The sequence below is a fragment of the Etheostoma cragini genome, chromosome 1 (assembly GCF_013103735.1).
Source record: "Etheostoma cragini isolate CJK2018 chromosome 1, CSU_Ecrag_1.0, whole genome shotgun sequence".
Taxonomy (NCBI): Eukaryota; Metazoa; Chordata; class Actinopteri; order Perciformes; family Percidae; genus Etheostoma; species Etheostoma cragini.
Window position 1 is genome coordinate 11,272,040 of NC_048407.1, and position 18,809 is coordinate 11,290,848.

Sequence of the window (18,809 nt, forward strand, 5' to 3'; positions counted from 1 at the left end):
CTGTTGGAACTTCAATTACAGTGTGTTTGTGTGTGTGCAAAGACACAACTACTGTTACTATGTAATGGATATGAGTACTTATTATTTCTATGTGCATGTGTGTGGTTTGTACCCATTCCCCTGCTTTTCTAGCTCAATAGCGGTAAAAACACAAAGTGAGTCTATCACGTCTTTTTTTCACACTGCAATAAATCTTCAAAACAAGCCAAGGAATTTGCCTACGTTCATCCAATAAGCCAGCCTCCCTCCCTTCCTACCAATAACAGGGACAGCTAAGGGCTGTCTGTTTACCTCTCGCTGATGTCATCACAAACACTCGTTCACCAGGGACGGGAGAATGGAGAGTGAGGAAGGGGGGTGGCAGGAATCATGCATTATTCAGAATGCTCCGTCGACTCCATTGGGCTTATTGATAAACAAAGGAGATGTACAGGAGAGGACCAGTCGATTAACCCATTTACCCCCAAGCTTCTCAGTCCTGTCTCCATCCCCCTTTGTTTTGTCCACTGCCACCAGCATCCACCCACAACAACCAGCTCCAACCCCACACCCCAACCTCATTGTTGGCGATAAGTGCTTGACAGAAAACGCTCAAGAACAGGACACGCACGCACGCACGCACGCTCCAACTGGGCTACCCTCCCACTAATGCCATTTACCTTCTGGATGTGAGGGGGCCATGAAGCCTCCGCCCCACCTCTCTCTGTCTCTCACTCTGACAGACCCCCATCCTCATATCACACAGCTAATTCATACACTCAACATCATTCACATCACCTCGGTACAGACAGAGGAGAGGGAAGCAATGAAAAACAGATAAGAGCATGAAAAGGGAGGTGGAAAAGGAGAATTTAAGAGGCAAAGGTGAGTGAGGGAAACAGAAGGCAAGACAGAATCAGAGACAATGTAAATGCCTAGAAGTCTAGAAAGATAAAAGAGTGGCATCTTGAGATCACAGTAATCTTTTTTTTTTTCCTCTTTTCAAGTCAAATGAATAAAAGATTATGCTAATGTCTGTTAATAGAAAAGAAAATGTAGGTTTCACATGGCTGACTAAAAGGCCTCAGGTCAGATCTTTATATAAACAGTTGTTTTGCAGTGCTGTTTACAGGTGTAATCTGACTTTTAGAAAGCACTTAGGACTCTGCTGACTGCTGTAACAGATGTCTTATCTAACTGCACCAAAAGTTGACCAGCATGCACACTCCTTATCCTGTGGACAAGCCTAATCACTTGATATGAAATGCTGAAATCCCCACCTCCAGACATCTTACGGGTAGAAAAGACACAATACATGCTATTATGCGATACTGTATCGTATGTTTGTGATTTAATGCAAACCGTGGGCTGCAACTAACAACTATTTGCGTTAATAGAGTAATTTTGTTTTATAAGTTTAGTCCATAAAATGTCACAAAAACAGGGGATGCTCATCACAATTTTGCTATTCCAATTTAAAACGAGAAGGACGCTGGGAGAGTGCAGACCTCCACCAAGACACGCTCTATCTCACAATGTGAAAGCAGTGTGGACATTCCCAGTCTGGAATTTATTTTCTTGCAGCATTAATGAAAGTAAAAAATTATTTTTGTATGCGCCCAGTGATTCTTATCCATTACAAAACTTAAAAGGTTCTTTCTTGGCCCATGCTTCATCCTTCTACCAAGTTTCATTAAAAATTGAAGCAGTCTTTTTTTTTTTATAATGTAATCCTCTCGACAGACAAACTAACCAATCAACAACAACAACAGAAAACAAAACATCTTTGGTGGATGTAATAATATAAAAAAAATAGAACAGCAGCAAATCCTTGGGTGAATTATTGACTTTTTCAAAACTATATTTCTGTCTAATTTCCTCAATTAATCTGTTTATACAGAGGAATATGAGAGCACAGCTGACAACTACTAAGCCTTTTGTGTCTTGCTCTGGGCCACTTCAGCAGGGTGCTTGGCGGTGCACGGGATGGTTTCCACAACCACTAAACCAACGTGCCTTCAAAACTCTGGGCATGATCAAAAGAGAAGCCTGATATGAAACCGGGTCACTATTTCTAAAGCTCAGATGATTTTAACCTATCTGTTGCCCCTTTCCTTAATGCCTCCAGACTACTGAAATGGCTCCTTGGGTGGTGTCGCGGAAACGACAGATATTTTTGCCCTATTCATCTGCAGAAGTCTTTCCACTGCAGCATGATGCTCAGTGTTGGGTGGCAGCCGAACTAATGAGCTTTTAGCCGGGCTGGCACTGGGGAGGCAGACACAGTAGTGCAGGCATATGTGCATACCCACCCCCCCACCCCCCCCACCCACACAAACACACACACACACACACACACACACACACACACACAAGGGCGACCCACATCCTCTCAGACATTCTGCCAAACACTTCACTTTAATCTTATCAAACCATCCCCATCAGCAGCGTGCCCTTCATGTTGTTTAGCCTGTCAGCATTTTCACTACAGGAAGCCAGTTAGTGTGTGCTTCCAACAGCCATTTAAGGATGAGGGTAGAAAGTAAGGTCAGGTATGTGTGTTTATAGTCCTCAAATCACTCGAGGGGAAAAAAACAACAGTGTTTTGGCTGTACACAGACCATCCCTGATATGTCTTCATACCTGTTTGTGCATCTCAATGTTGAGGCCATAGGACATCTCATAGTACTGAAAAATAGAAGAGAAAATAGCGAACATTAATACATGATGAGGTTATCCTAAAAACTTTGTCAAAGACTTTTCAATGATGCATTTCTTATTTGTATATACAATCAAATAGTTAGTTTGAGGCAAGACATGATCCCAGATATTTATCCTTCCTTATATCTATATCTCTTAATGGTCTTTGTCCAACCACAGCTGACAGATAATTGGCTACTGTACTCATTTACTTCTACTGGGCACTGCCAGTCTTTGAGCTGAAAACATTATGTGGATTCAAAAACACAGGAGAACGCCAATACTCTCATTTAAAACAAGATTATCTGCTGATGATTGCCAAAAGCTTGTGAGCCACCCAACAGATAAAGCCTAGTAGTCGGGCTTGTTTCTCAAACACAGCAAACAGCTTCCATTTATTACAGCTACTCCCCACCACCTTCTGGTTCCTCACAGGGAAAACTATAGTTAACAAACATACTGCTGTGTTTGGCTCAAGTCATTCCTTTCATGTATAAACAAGATAAGCATGCACGTACACAAACTAAGAGTGAGGTCTACGTCTCAACTATCATCACATAGACAAAATGCAGATTTTACTGTATTAGAAAGGTCTTTTCAGTTGGGTTGTCTATTTAGAGATATTTATTATTTCATTTTTTAACTCCATTTGCTCATTAGGGATCTCTGAACTGAATGTAATATGTTATATTTGCATTCATGGAACAGTTTAACCCCTTCACAGTTCTTTGATAGAACTTTTAAAAAATCCAAGTGAGGCTTCCAGAAAACAGTAAAAGGGCTGTGTGCAGTCACCCAAAGTACGCACAACAACAAACTAAAACGCAACAACGCGGAAGCTGTGACGTTAATCACCGATTCACCCGCTGACCTTTTTCTCGTTGAAACGATTATTAATTTGGTTGAATGTCAAAAATAGATAGAAAAAAGATGCCCATCACAATTTCCCAAAACCAGAGATGACGCTTCATATGTCCTGTTTTGTTCAACCAAGAGTCCAAACCCCCAAAATATTCAGTTTACTGTCATGAAGGAGAAGCAGCAACTTCCCACATTTGAGAAGCTGGAAGCAGCAAATGTTTGACATTTCTAAATATGACAATGATATGACAGCATATTGTCATCTTACTAAAAGTTTGTTGTCCAAACATGTGATTCAAGCAGGGATGCTAGTTTAGATTTTGTTTTGACTGATAGCCGGCCCTCATTAACCGTTAACCAACCAACAAGCATGCAACTGAGACCCAGTTCACCCTTCCAGGAGGCTCGCACACAAGTTTGGTGTCAGCGGAGCGCTGCCGACTTTTACCCGTCAGCAGCCAGGAGGTTGTGTGCATTGTCGTGGTAACATTCAGCCACTTTCCTAGAAACCGCTTGCACCTTTCTGTGGGACCGACAAATCTGCAGCTGTCCGTGGAGAGCGTATGATTAAGCCTGTGTCACCACATTCACCTGTGAGGTTGTGAGCTGTGTGTACAGGACGGCCGATTGACTAGGACAGTGTGGAGCTGATAGTCTTAATTAGCTTTGAAGCAACTCATTTAGCAATGGCTTGAATGCATCGGATGTTCATAAATATCAAAAAGTTACGCTCTAAAGTTTTAACATCCTTAATTCAAAGCATGCTTGTGTTACACGAGTTTTGTCTATAATACAAACATGTGTAGTTCATAAAAATTAACTTCTTTTTTCTTAAATCTAATGTAAAATGTTGCATTTTTCCCATATTGTAATATCAATTGTGGGAAAATATTCTCATTTATATTGTGATACAGACGACAACAACACCTGGCCCCAACAAGTAGTCTATTATCTTTATGGTTGTTCTCCCCGTGTCCAAGACACCCCTGGGTGTGTAAAAAGTGTCTGAATAACTTAATGGTTTACCTTGGGTGAGTTAAGAAGTTAAAAAAAGAATACAGGAATCCCTCTGATTCACGCACAAAGCCAGCAGGCCAGTCATTAACCCCCGGTGGGTCATGTTGGGTGTGTTAGGGAGGGTCATAAAGAAGACCCCAGAGCCATAGAGGGGGGTCGTCACAACCCACAATCAATAGTTGGACATTTGACCCCTGCTAGAGTTTCAACCAACCCCTCTACACCCCCACTCTGCACCTTCTTATCCAATGAAAACAGAAAACACAGGCCTGAGTCAACGACAGCAAAGCAGGGACAAATGCTAGAATGGCCTTTGCAAAACACCAGGGCTGCACCACCTGGGACTTTTCACCTGAGGCTAAAAGGAGGATACGGCATTAAATCAGAGTCACAGCTTTAACAATGGCTGCTCTTACCATGACGTAGTGACGCTGCATCTCTGTCTTTTCATTGGCCAGTTTATCGTACTCCACTTTGAGACTTTGGGAAGAGAAGAGAAAAATAAAATGATGCTTTTACGGCAAGTTCGATATCTCTTACATACCTGCATTAAAGCATGTTATCGATTTGGGTATATTACGCCCTTAACGGGTAAAAATCTATCAGTGTAACATCAGTTTGAACTTGCATGTGGCTTCTAAAATGGAACAAGACAGAAGCAGCTTCCTGTTTGTGTTCTTTCCAGGAAGTCACTGCAGTAATCAGTAGGCTAGTCATTACCTGTGGTACTGGGCCTGCAGGAACTGAAATTCGTCTTTGATCCTGTCGCAGGACTCTGCCACTGTGAACTTGAAGCCAGGCTGCCCTGGCTGGTGAGGTGCCTGGAATGTGCAAGGTTGGAGATACCACAGGTGTAAATACCACCATCACAGTCCAGATAATAGTCTCATCTCTCTCTAACCACAACGGTGAAATGTGTTTTTTTTTTTCTCCTTTTGATGGTTTGTCTTCACATTTCCCTTGAGTCCTGAGTGGCGGAGCAAACAGCTTCATCCATCCTCAAAGTCATTTACATTGTAGGCAAAGGATGATGAGGGCGGGATTAAAATTAAAAAATAAACATTTAATAAAAGTTGTGGGTTTTTAGTGTCTGCTGCAAAAAAGCTAAATTCCTCTTTTATTAGTGTACAAATTAGACCAGAGCAAACTGCACTGAGAAATAAAGTCAGATTACAGCAGGAGGTGGTGATCTACTTTCCTGAGTTCAACCAAAAGCTCTGATCTTCTCGCCAATAAACAAGATATTCCAATTTATTTATTTTCTCCTGCCAGATTGAAGCGCCTCAGCAGCACCGCTGCAGCCAGACCATAAATAGTAAGGTGTGGATCAGCAGCTCCACTTTGACGAGCTAATTAGGCTACTTTGAAGGGCGGTGCATTTGCATCAATCTACAAATAGTGACAAAGGCAGCTACTTACCGGATGCCGGCCTTGTGGATACATGTCGGGTTCTTTACACAGGGGAATTCGGTGTGTTTTCTCTCTCCTTCCGTAATCCCGGTGAAGGTGCGGTAAATCACCGCCACCCCCTCCCGTGTATACGCAGGATTGCTGCGGACAAAGCCCTGTTCTCGGCTGCAAGGCGCACACTCAGACCCCGACCACTGGATGGATCACCTCTCCTTTGTACCTATACAAACAGAAAACGAGGCGCTGCTCAGGACCCGAATCACCTTCGCATAAGCGACCCTAGTGTAAATCGACAGGAATTAAAGCTTTATAAACTTAACAGGACTGGTTTATGATCTACTCCCTGACAAAATGAAAAAAAAGTTGTTTTTTATCGTCATTGATGCATTTACATTTTTTTCCCCCCCTTCTTCTATATTTCCCATTTTCGGTCAAAAAATGAATTTGTCGCATCGATTTGCATTACACGGCGGGGAGAAGACAAGAGTAGCCTACCAGCAAAATGTGTTTGATCCGAGGTATCAAATAAATCCCAAAGTTGATACTTTGATCACAGCCTCAACGACGTGATGCTTTGTTTCTCAAATCTAATGAGTTGTTTTCCACAAAGAGAACAAGAACACACGCAAGGTTTGTTTTGGTGTACCGGGAAAAATCTGAAAACTAAGGCGCTGCTGCTGCTTTCAAAGTCGGCTGCCATAAGCCACACCACCACCACCCGTCTTGTTAGCGGCTCTCTTCATGTCGCCCTTTTTACCTTTGTCTGGGCTGATTCCTCCCCTCTCTCTTCTGCACAGGTAAGAAAAATTGTATCCAGACCCACAAAGCTTAATATCCTTCACTTGTTTCCGTCACAACGGAGTGATAAGGGCGGAAAATGTCAGTCGTCGTTTCTATTTTTCATCCACTTCTTCCTCTTTGGCTCTTGATAGTCCTTTAAAACCTGGCGATACCGAGGCGGAGTGCTTCTCTCCGTCCGGTCGGACGTTGGAAACCCCTCGTAGGGACGAGTTGTTGGGCGCATACAACTTCAAAGAATATTACATCCAGTAGTAGTACACGAATCTTCCAGTAAGTCCAAATATTACTAATTGGCAAGTAAACGAGTTATTCTTTTGAAAATGACTGCCGTTGTGAAATATACCACCAGTTCCTTCGCCGCGCGCTGTACCACACACAGACTGAGCACTGACACGAGGATCCGACTGCCGAGAGAGGGCCCTGCTCTAACCAATGGGGCTCTCCGATGGAGTTTAGCAACGGCGACCAATCACAGCGCGGTATCCCCACGTGGGGTGTTCAGCGCACCGGTGTTCTGATTGGGTTGCGATGTGTGACCTCACATGTTCGCCATTTTGGATATGAAGTGACATTCGGGGCGTTCAACAACTTGTTCAAAACAAATGGCAATAATGCATATATCTGTGCATTTCAAACGGTGTTTGTTACATTAGGAGTGCCTGCGAGTTGTATCATTAAAAACTATGCTGGTCTAAAAAGGAACGTAACCCCAGTAACCAGAATGGATCATTTAAAAACAGAAAGCCTATGCTGTAAATATGTGATTTATAATATGTGAACAATTACAAGTGAAGCTAGAGTGACCCTGAACAATGTGAAACAGGAAGATCGCACTTTCTGCTCTTAATTTAAGGAAAAGCAGAGAAGCCAAGAAAAAGAAATGTCCGGTTAGTTGCTATGCCAAGAAAAATAGGAGCTCATAGAAATTCATTCAAGACCTGAAGTGCGCAGAGGATGTGAATACTGCTTAATCTACAGCAGAGTGTCCTTAGAGTGACTTGAATTGATCGACCTATTTCTAACGAGACCTCAAGCATCTACAAGCTTTCCTATCAGCAGCACTAGGTAGGCTACAACACGTCTGCGCGTGAGGATATCAGCCTATCAAGTGCTGCTCAGTGTGCCCGGCCCCACGTGGGTATGCTTCCTTCCTCTTCACTGCTTTTTATCCAATGGAGTCGCAGCTGTCTTCCTGCGCGACTCACGATTGGCTAAGGCGTGGAAAATCTGTCAGTTAGAAGCCAGTGTTGTCAATCAAACCCACGTTGGGTACGGCGCTGACAAATGCCTGTGCTACTCTCCCTCCCGCCTGCGAATAGTGCCTGGAATGGCTGCTTAATTAGCTTCGAATGGCTTTTCCTTTCAGCTCAAACAATCTGTCACTACCATGTGGTAAAAAGAGCCTTGCATAAAACAAAAGCAGGAGAGAAAAAAGCCAGTAGGGGCTAAATATCAGTTTGATTCTCCCCCTCTTCAACCCCTCCTCCATGAAAACATTTGCTGCAAAACAAAGCTTTTACCTCACTCAGAGATTGGCTCGTTTCACTCATCTGTTTTTGCCCTCATTTTATTTCTGAAATTGTATTGGTTTGTTTATCTGGGTGTCCATTCAGTCCACTCACATTTACATTTCTAAAAATTCCCTGAAACATGTAGACCACGTTTGGCTAGCCTATATGACATTTACCATAGGTTTATTAGGACAAGGTTAGCTTAAATGTTGTGGGCAGTAGTTTGTTTAAAGATAAAACTAATCTTTTTACCTAGTGTAAATTAAGTGTATCCCTAAATGATGATTTAAGAAGTTAAGTATTTTTAATAACCTAAGTGTATATGGCACATTTACAGATGTCAACAGAGAATCTTTTGGGGGGGCCATAGGCAGCAAAGGGCCACAGGGTGGAGTCAAACCAGTGGCCACTGCGTCGAGGGGTACGCCTCTAAGACAGGGCGCCCGCTCTACCAGGTGGGCTAACCAGGCGCCCATCTTCAACAGGTTGTCTTCAAAGAACTTAAGCTTCAACTGAAGTCCGTGACAAATATGATTTAAATAAATCGCCAAATAAATGTTTGCTAGCAACACGATCCTGAACAACTAAATCAGATTTTAGAATATTCTTTTTTTATTTGTGAATATAAGGCTTGGCTACTTCAAAGAATAAAAAGATTTCCATTTTGTCTTGAAAAATGCATCTCAATTTGATTTAAATCTTTTTATTAAGTATTTCTAAAATGCAGATATATCTATTCTATAGAACTACGCAAACACTTGAGACCTATATTCATTTTCAACATAATTGTAGCTAGCATGCTGTGAGCTTTAGCTGTTGCTTAGCAACAAATGTATTCCTCCTGCAGATGTTCTGACATGAGTTGGGATAATAACTCATAAGTCATGCCTGTATGCTACATACTCACTGGGAGATTTGATGATAAATGATCTTAGTAGTCCTGGTTGTAATCATAGTCAGGAACAGACTAAACTATGAGTAACTTCTTCAAATCCCCGCTGCTCGTAACAAGCACTCATTTGCATTAAAAACACCACCGTGTTGTCAGTTCCAACAAAGTGATTCACATACATTTAGTTAGAAATGAAATACCTATTGTCATCATAGGAAAAAGGGCACTGATCTTTGTCATAACGGATGGAAATCTTAGGAGAATTGTTCACCCTTACCATTGATGCACCCGAATAATAATAATAATTATAATGTATAATGTATACTTTATTAACCCCGTAAGGGGAAATTACAATGTCTTGGATATTGGTGGGACATAACACAGGTAAAATGTAGGCAGGTTCAGAAAGGCATAGATTTCCAGGTGCTACATATTAGGCATTAGAATGAAGCAGGTTTACCAAATGAAGGTTCACAAAAATTAATTATGTAATTTGAGCTACAGTACAATGATATTACATTCCAATCTATTAACACGCGTGCTATATTGTTTTCATATTAAAACGTATGAAAAGTTCATTGTTTATTTATTATCTCCATCTCCTGCATGATCCTCTCAATTTCAGTGACCATTGTTTGTTTTGTGTAGAGTCTAAGGGTGGGCGGAAAATCAATACAGTATTGCAATATTTTCAGTGGCAATGCAGTATCGATAAACAGGCGCCAAGTATCAATCTTTTATTACATATGTGTTGGCCTGTTTGTCTGCTTGACAATCCCATTTTGCATCAATACAATTGAAGTGATTTTACATGTGTACAGTCATAGATTATAAAATAGATAGTATACATAAAAAGATAGTAGCCTATAAATTTCAAACTGTTTGATGTAGACCATTGTGTGAGGTGTCATTGAACTCAGTAGAGTCCGCTTTTCATTGGAGATGGTTTGGCCTGCCCCCTATGCTTAATCCACGCCTGTTTCATAAATAATGACCTGTTTATTGTAGACTATTGTGTGAGGTATCATTGAACTGAGTAGAGAGTTTGTTGTTCATTGATGATGGTTTGCCCTTCCCCCTACACTTGGTACAACTTTTGCAATACACCATCTCAAACTGCACACATTCAACCGTGCACACTGTGTCTGACGGTTGCGCAAATGCAGGGTCGCATGGATCGGAGTCCGCCTGTAACCCTGATGTGCGAAGAGGAGCGAGTGCCCATCCAACACTGCTTGCAACTTTAATTATGTTAGTCTCTACAGATTCAGGGAATCTATGCAGCTGTGTGATAAGGGACTGTTTTGTCTCAGGACTGTCTCCTTTTGGAGGTCAGAGGGCCAGCCACACTTTAGCATACTTCCCAGGAAGATAGATTCTGAATTAGGCTTTAGAATCTGTGTTTGGGCGACTGCAACATCTTTGTCTACCTTAAAGGTTTAGCTAAACGTAACTCCTCCAGCATGACTTTAAATACACCTTAAGGAGGACAAGAACTTCAGAGAGTTGGGACGGCGCTGCACAATAACAGATCTTGGTGAAACTGCATTGCCTGCTTAATTATCTCCTCAATTGAGTGTTCATTAAATGCTTCTGTGGAAGTCTCCCAAACCTTCTTCACATATTCAAAGTGAGTTGTGCTGCTCTTTTTCCCATACAGTCCAACTTTTTTATGCCTTCCAAAATCAACAGCAAGCATATCTGCATCATCTTCTATTCATCATATCTCAAGCGGGCAGGTAATGTGGATTTATGCAGAATTGCTGGTCAGTTGTGCTGATATGTGTAGGCGCAGTGTAACCATGTGGGTTATCTGGGAACTGGCAAACACAGCGGTGGTCTCCACAGGCCAGAGACTCTGATTCAAGAACCACATACAAACAAACATTATCATCAGCTTCATCTCACACATTGAAGACCGTGAATATGTCTCACACACACACACACATACACACACACAGATCCACTTTTCATCCCACTCAATAGAGAGTGGCCTAGATTAGGCAGCAACAAAGGACTGGGCTTCACCTCTGGGATAAGGGGGGCAGTCCACCCTTGTAGACCTCTGCACTGTTTATTTGCACTGGAAACCCAGACGCTGTGAAACTCCCACTCTGAGGCACTACACAAATATTGGGGCTATTTGCAGAGGTGGTTTTAATTCTTTACAGAGCAATGATTGGCTCTTTTCAGTCCCATCTCTGCAAGAGCTTGGCCAATGGATCCCTTCACCCTCCTTCAGCCCCCTCCTCACACACCAACTCACACCAGCCCCAAAATAAATATAACTGTTGTATATTTTGCAATGGATTTAGTGGCCACTGAAGACTCAAATCCCATTTATTCTGCTTATGGTATCACATTCTCTGCTCAAACAACTCCTCAGTACCAAGACCACAACTTCGATAGCGAACTGATGCTTGTTCCTGTTTCTGCTGTATACAAGGATCTTGATACTTCCTGAGAAGAGAAACCTTGTTCAGTCACCATTTGGAGGCCTGCACTGTATAAAACAAGGAGGGGCTGTGCAAAGCAATAACGCTGTTCTCACAATATTTGGTGTGGCATGTGAGGTTTTAAATAAAGTAGGATTGCATACTGCTTCAAAGTAGTAACATTGATTCAAACTTTAATTTTAGTGTAAGTAGTCTCACCTTTTGTCAAGTTGTTTGATTCTCATTAGCATCCATCACATTAATTACTTCATCTTTTTAACTGTCAGCTCTTTCAACCATAAAAAATAACAATTTTATTCAACAATAAAAGAATGAGATGCCCACACTCTGCTAATTCTCCCATATGTTTTATTGTTATGCAACGTTTCAACGCAGCTGGGTCTTCATCAGGCAAATGGCATTTTTTGCCTTGCGCCTCACCATTGGGGATGTGAACACTACTACTGCTCTAAGTGAGCTCTTTCAACCATACCAGTCAATTTTTCCATTGAGCAGGGCAAAAATGAGGCCAATTTCTACAGGGGTCTGGTTGGTGGGATTGTTGTAGCAGTATTGTGAAACACCAACTGACTGAGGATTATTGACATGCTTTCACAGGCAGGTTCAGGCCATGAAAGGAGACATTCCTTGCCACAATGGACCCAGTGTGTTGTCACGGGGGGTGCGGACATGAACAAGGCCCCTAAGTGTATCATTGTGACTCGTCAGCCTGTAATCAATGCAAACAAGATGAAAGGGTCTTATCAAAAGAGACAAACAGACATGAGCAGAACAAAAAGACCTTGTTTGGCTAAAGTCCATGCATTTGTGTGTCCTATGGGCTGAGGTATATGGTGTATGTGTTTGTCCACATGTAAGCCTGCACACATTTGTAGAAGAAATAATAGGGCTGAACACATACAGATGTTATCATACATTCGTATTTGTGCATACAGAAGGTAGCATTGTCAATGCCAGTAGGCTACAACATCATAACAGGTATGATATACCAGCAGAAAACAGGAGAAAAAAAATTCTCCCCATTTCATTTTATTATTTAACGTAGTAGGCAGAGTTACACAGAACTGAATTCCTGATGCCTTATTCCAGCTTGTACAGGTGTTGTATAGGTGAAAGATGTTCAGACTTTTTCTGAACATTTAATGGCATTTTATGTGCCACTGACCATTTATAACTAGTATTGTAAATGTAAATGTGCTGTATTTATATAGCGCTCTTCCAGTCTTAACAACTGCTCAAAGCGCTTTTACATCTACAGGAAACATTCACCATTCACACACATTCATACACTGTGGCCGGGGCTGCTGTACCAGGTGCCACCTGCTCATCCGATAAAAATTCACACTCCGATGCGCAGCACCGGGGGCAACTCGGGGTTCAGTGCCTTGCCCAAGGACACTTCAACAATGACTGCAGGGGCGGGGATCGAACCACCAACCTTCCGATTGGCAGGCAACCGCTCTACCACTGAGCCACAGCCGCCCCTATATTGATAAGACACATATAGGACAATTGAAAAACAGTTTAAAATGTATACTGACTATATACTGTATCATTTGTTTTGTAGTTTTGCAAGCCAGCTTACATGTAAATGAAGGTTAGTCATGGTATTTTCTGTTTTCTATAGGCTTGTTGCCCTGGAGCGTTAAATTAAGCACTCATGCATGTTGTGCCCATGTTGTTCAATGTCAATTTGGAGTTCACAGTGTTTGATTCCAAAAACATAATTTTGTCTTTTTTCTCTGACTGTTCTGCTGAGCATTAATGAATTAAGAATGGCTCTGCCTCTTGTGCGGTGTGTGATTAACGATCTCATTTAGTCAGCACTCATTGTGATCGGGTCTGCAGGCCAGCCCTGTGTAAGGCTCTTTAGTGGGTTGGTGTTATTTTTTGTGATTACCGTCCAAGTGGCGGCTGTAGGAAACAGGTCAACAAAGTGACCTCATTGTGTCCTTCAACTGGAGAGTGAAAGAGAACCTGGTGATGACGTTGAGGCCCACTCTGGCTTTACCAAGTGAATGATAACACAGCCAGGCAGGTGCCAAGTACCCCTTGTACTATTACTGCTACTGCTACCAGAGAAACACAGGTGCCTGGTCTAGCAACCCTTTCTCCTAGAAATATACTGCTTTACCAATTACGTTGTGCAGGCAATCGCTGCCTTGATTATGTTAACAGTCACATTTTTGGGAGTGACTGAAGTGCTACATTTATGTTACACATAGGACTATTGGGGTTACCTTATTACAGTATGTTATAACTGCATCACAGCTGTTGTTGTTTGTTTGTTTTGTGAAAAAATGGCAAGTTTAGATGAAAATTTGGATTGTCCAATAAGGCAGGCCCACTTGGTTCTTTCAGGGAATGATTGTAAAGATGTTCAGAGAATATATGTTTATGGATTTTACTATCTAACTGGGATGTTTTGGGACCAACTGGAGAGGATTGTTATCGACAAAGTAGACACGGTGATTAGAGTTGGTCATCGAGAACTGATTCCTACCGGCAATTGTTTAAAAATTTTTAATCCCAGCAGAATAGTTTCTTTGTTGGAATCGTTTGCAATCATGTAGAGGATTTGGTTTCAAATGCGATCATTGTTTCCCAATTTAATATGCGAAAGTTTTGGTTTCCAAAGTGGACATGCACTTGTTTGCAGCCTTGGAGCACGGTAAGCGGTGCTCTAGTGTGGCTCTATTTTACATTAAAAAGCCCTGTAAAACTGCAACCCACCTTAAAATCAAAACTTTCCTCTTATTTGTGTAAATAGGCATGTGACCCGTTTCAACTCCACCCCTCAAAGAATCGGAAGCGATAAGAACGGGAATCGAAAGGAAGAATTGGAATTGGAATCAGAAACGTTAAAGTCCAAACGATGCCCAACCCTAACGGTGATACACTGGTAAGAGCAAATCATGTTTAACTATGTACACAATGGATATAGCTCACATCACTGTATTGTGTGAACAGTTAACTACACTTAATATTGTATGTGGCGTTTTGTTTTGTCAGGTGCAAATGTTTCAGAAGTTCCTTCCGTCACTACATCCAGAACTTAGTGCCGCCCAGGACGATTGTGATTAGTTTTTAGAATAACAACCCAGAGCATTTTGTCTCCTACCCCAGAATGTATGTGTGAAGGAACCAGACCTTACACCCCAGCGCTGTGCAGCTAGATCTGGCAACGCGAGTCTAGATTCAGGCAACAAAAGCACTTTAGGTTAAAGTTAAGAAAAACAAGGTTTTTAGTTATCGCAATCAACACAAAAATGATTATGCAAATGTAGACATTGCTTACCCCTTGTGGACATAAAACAGTTCTTTGCATTATTGCTTACAGTCATACTAGTAGTTTCAAAAAGGTGACATGAAACCAGTAGGGCCTTTTCTCAATATTCAAGTATTCATGTCATTATCACTGTAATATTTTTCTAGTTTCATGTCCAATTCAACCCAATTTGTGTGTCTGTTCATGTGTTATATCTGATGAGTGTCAGTGTTGGTGGTGATGTTTCAACATGTTTGTGTGTTATATCTGATGAGTGTCAGTGTTGGTAGTGATGTTTCAACATGTTTGTGTGTTATATCTGATGAGTGTCAGTGTTGGTATTGATGTTTCAACATGTTGGTGTGTTATATCTGATGAGTGTCAGTTTTGGTGGTGATGTTTCAACATGTTCATGTGTAATATCTCATAGAGTGTCAGTTTGAGTGTCTCAATTTTTATTTTTTATTTGGTTATTCTAGGGTTTACATGGTGGTTGGGGAGTCTAACAATCATCTTAGACAATGGAACCAGAGTAATGATAAACCATAATAATGATAAGCATAACAGTCGCAGAGGCTGCAGTTCTGTAAATTGGAAATTGTTCATTATTGGCAGGTTTGCGCTTAACCTCATGTTCCAACATAACATTTCTGTAAGAAACAAGGGGGGGGGGGGATCTACAAGTATGTGAGAGCAGCCTGACATCTTGGTGACATTTCAAATGTCTTCTCTATGTAATGATCTTTTTTCATCAGTCACTCAGCGGGTAACCAGAATCCATTATGGACCAGAGCAAAATATGGTTTCCAAGGGAACAAGCCCCTACATGCAGTGTCTCAGGACTGTAGGCAAGATGATGTGTTTGCGCTCATGTATACTTCAGAGGGAATTGTGTAGCATTTATGCATGCTTGTCGAGAGTATGCAATAGTGTGCGTGCCCCTGTGTGCTGTTTTCGTGTATGTGCACTCAGCTTTGTGAGATAAACGGAATGAGGTAAATCACGAGGGAGATTGCAGCCAGGCCATCGATTTTATGGGTCATCAGATAACACCGGGGCTTGCTGAGCACATGCCCTTCAGCACAAGGCGAAGGCTATCATTTAGCCAGATCAATAGCTCTAATTACCCTGCTCCACCCACTGCAATGAATTCAGAACCTATGATACTGTCTTCAAGGAACTGGAATGGGGAAGTGCAGTATTGCTGGTGTAATCGCAGGAAAAGATTAGATTTTGTTTTACATCCAGCCTGCTGTTCTGATATTATTAGTGGTCAACACTGCTCCAGCTAGCATAATATTAGCACAAAGTAACATTTCTGCAAACCACAGCAAGTTTGCATCAATGTAAGTTGGAATGGAAGATGTGCCCTCTCATAGCTGTAGCAATTAACACGAGAGAAACGAGGAAGTGTGGTGACAAGGTATGAGTAAATCAACCTAAACTGTTGTTTAGATATGAGGATGTGTTGTTATTATTTAACCAGATACACATCTTAATACAGAAAAATAACAGATGAAGCAGGCTAGAAAGTGACCACAAAGCAAAGGTGGAGTTCCCTGTCATGTAACAGAAAGCCACTTTGATCCGGCTCACTGGGTTGCCTCATCATTATTATATCAACCTTTGAATCACTGGTCATCATGTGTGAGATGATTCAGAGGTCTGGAATAAGGCTGAGATTCTGCCACTGCTGAGTATGTTTGTTAACGTGAGAATGGGATCAGCTAATCAACTATTGAGGAAGCACCACAGGGTTTCCAAACTCTTGTCAATCAAAACAACGTGTGGTTGTAGAGATGCTGCGTGGGTTATGACTTAGAACAGAAAGTAACTGTGTGATAAACACAACCCTCGCAAAAATGCAAACTGTCAGTTGCAAACGTGGTTTGGGTTTTTTCTCAGAGATTTCACCGGATTTGAAACAAATAAGCTCACACGGTGCAAAAAGGAAGTATGTGACAGGGTTCAACCCTTGTGTTGTCTTCCCGTCAACTATGAAAGCAAACACTGTTGTTGTCTCTAACTCAATGTTATAGCTGCTTTTTCCAAGTTTTTGTGTGTTTGATCACTTTTTAAAACAAGTTGTTATTGCTTTATTTAACCTTTTCTTTTTGTTTTTGTCACGCTTTCAATGTTTTGGGCCGTTTTTTTACATTTTGGACACTTTTTCCAAAGTCTTTGACTTTTTCTTCTGGTGTTTATTTTGTTTTTTTCCATTGCTTTTGTAGCTTTACCCAATGTCATTCGATATAACAATATAAATTCTAATTTAAAAAAAAACTTTGAAAACATGAGGGTTAATCTTCACTCACAGGTCTAGTTAAGAGTTCTTTTCAGCACCACTTCTGCTTGATGTAACATTAACTCACACACAGGCAAACAGCATCTTGTGTTAATATCTTCAAGCCGTCCACTTAAAAGCAATACTGTTGTTAGTGTACTGCCCCCCCTCCGTCTGTCCCTCACCGCTAAAATGCTGAGTGCTGCCATCCTGATATCAGGTTTCTCCACTATCATAGCTGTGCAGTGGTCTACTTATCACTGAGGCTGGCACGCTGCCCACTCCCCATCTTTACTTTAACCCCCATGTTGTCCTTGGTCAAACTGACCCGTTTTTCTACATCAATTTTCTTTTTAACTACCGAATTGTAATTACCCAAAATAACATGATTGATTCCACACAAGTACAAATCTCTACTTTCATTCATTTTGGGGTGTCTTATTCAATAAAATAGCATTTGAAAAACAAATTGAAGTGGTTTCCAAATCGGATGAGTACAAGTTGACATATTCCAGTCTGTGATTATCCATCAACATACATTCCTTTAATTTTAGTCCAAATAATTCCTAATTTCTGCTTTTCAAACTCAAACATTAGGTATAATTTCCTATAAATGAGGTTTATTATCATTTAAATAATAACTGTAAGCTTAGAGTTAATAAGTTAGTGTTACGTAGTGTTGAAAACGTCAAAAGAAGTAACAAACATTGAAAAAAGCGTCAAAAGTGTTGAAAAAAGGGACAAAAATGTAAGAAAAAGTTAAAATTATTGATAAAAAGCGTCAACAAAAGTGTTGATTTTCAATTTTGACAGGAAGACACAAGGTCTTTTATTATCTTGTTCACTGGAGGAAACAGCTCTCTATCAGATATTGATGTGTATCGCGATATAAATAAAGTTACTATTTTGTTGTGCTTTTCCTTTAAGCTTAACTCCTACAACTTAAGATCCTTTAAGCCTTAAATTCCCAATAAGTAGATACACAGTCTGAAAAATGATCAAGAGTTTTATATCCTGCATTAAATAAATTATATACAGTAGAAATGAACAATCAGACTTGAATCCTTAAATCACACGATGTTAAATGTTGACATCAGATACAATGAATTTGTTATCAGCACCATGTCTATTAACACGGGGGAAAGTCAACACAGATTTTGTATTTAGTTTTACCACATTGTACAGTCCAATTATGGCCAAAGTATTGCTGAACCACTGAAAACTCCAAACACCAAGAGTTAACAGCTCTCAATGTTGGGTTTTTGGGAGAACTTACCCCTCAGATCTATTCAACTTAGACTTAGCTAACTCAAGTTGTCCATTCTTAAAGGACTGTTATTTGGGTGTTACTAAGTTGTCAAGCAATGGAACTTATAGTATGTCAAAGTTTATTTCAAAAATAGCACCTGTCCCTACCAACCACCCAGAAATATTATATGAAAGAAGGGTGTATTTGCAGGTGCATTCTTATTAAAGCCAGCCGCGCCTATGTGTCGTCACTCGTCATGCTCTGAAAGCCAACATAATATTAATACATTTCTATTTTGGCCTGCATCTTGTTCCAAAAAAGTGTCTTGTTGTTTTTACCCACGGTTGCGTGTGTTTGTGTGTGTGTGTTCATCACAGGTCT

The 18,809-nt window shown here is 41.0% G+C and overlaps 1 protein-coding gene across 11 annotated transcripts in view; it reads right to left on the reverse strand.

Moving 5' to 3' along the window:
• The window catches only part of LOC117950093 (transducin-like enhancer protein 3-B), a 29,959-nt gene extending 22,778 nt beyond the window's left edge, over positions 1-7,181 (reverse strand). For 6 of the 11 annotated variants that reach the window (XM_034880891.1, XM_034880872.1, XM_034880863.1 and 3 more), the window contains exons 1-5: positions 6,725-7,180; positions 5,977-6,187; positions 5,278-5,378; positions 4,974-5,037; positions 2,623-2,667 (exon numbers count right to left, since the gene is read on the reverse strand). In XM_034880891.1, coding sequence (XP_034736782.1) covers positions 2,623-2,667; positions 4,974-5,037; positions 5,278-5,378; positions 5,977-6,000 — 234 coding nt within the window. In that variant the 5' untranslated portion in view covers positions 6,001-6,187; positions 6,725-7,180. Of the gene's footprint in view, positions 1-2,622; positions 2,668-4,973; positions 5,038-5,277; positions 5,379-5,976; positions 6,188-6,462; positions 6,483-6,724 lie in introns of those variants that run through there. The other 5 variants (XM_034880846.1, XM_034880837.1, XM_034880828.1 and 2 more) reach the window with 2 other exon arrangements.
• Between the last annotated feature and the right edge of the window lie 11,628 nt (positions 7,182-18,809).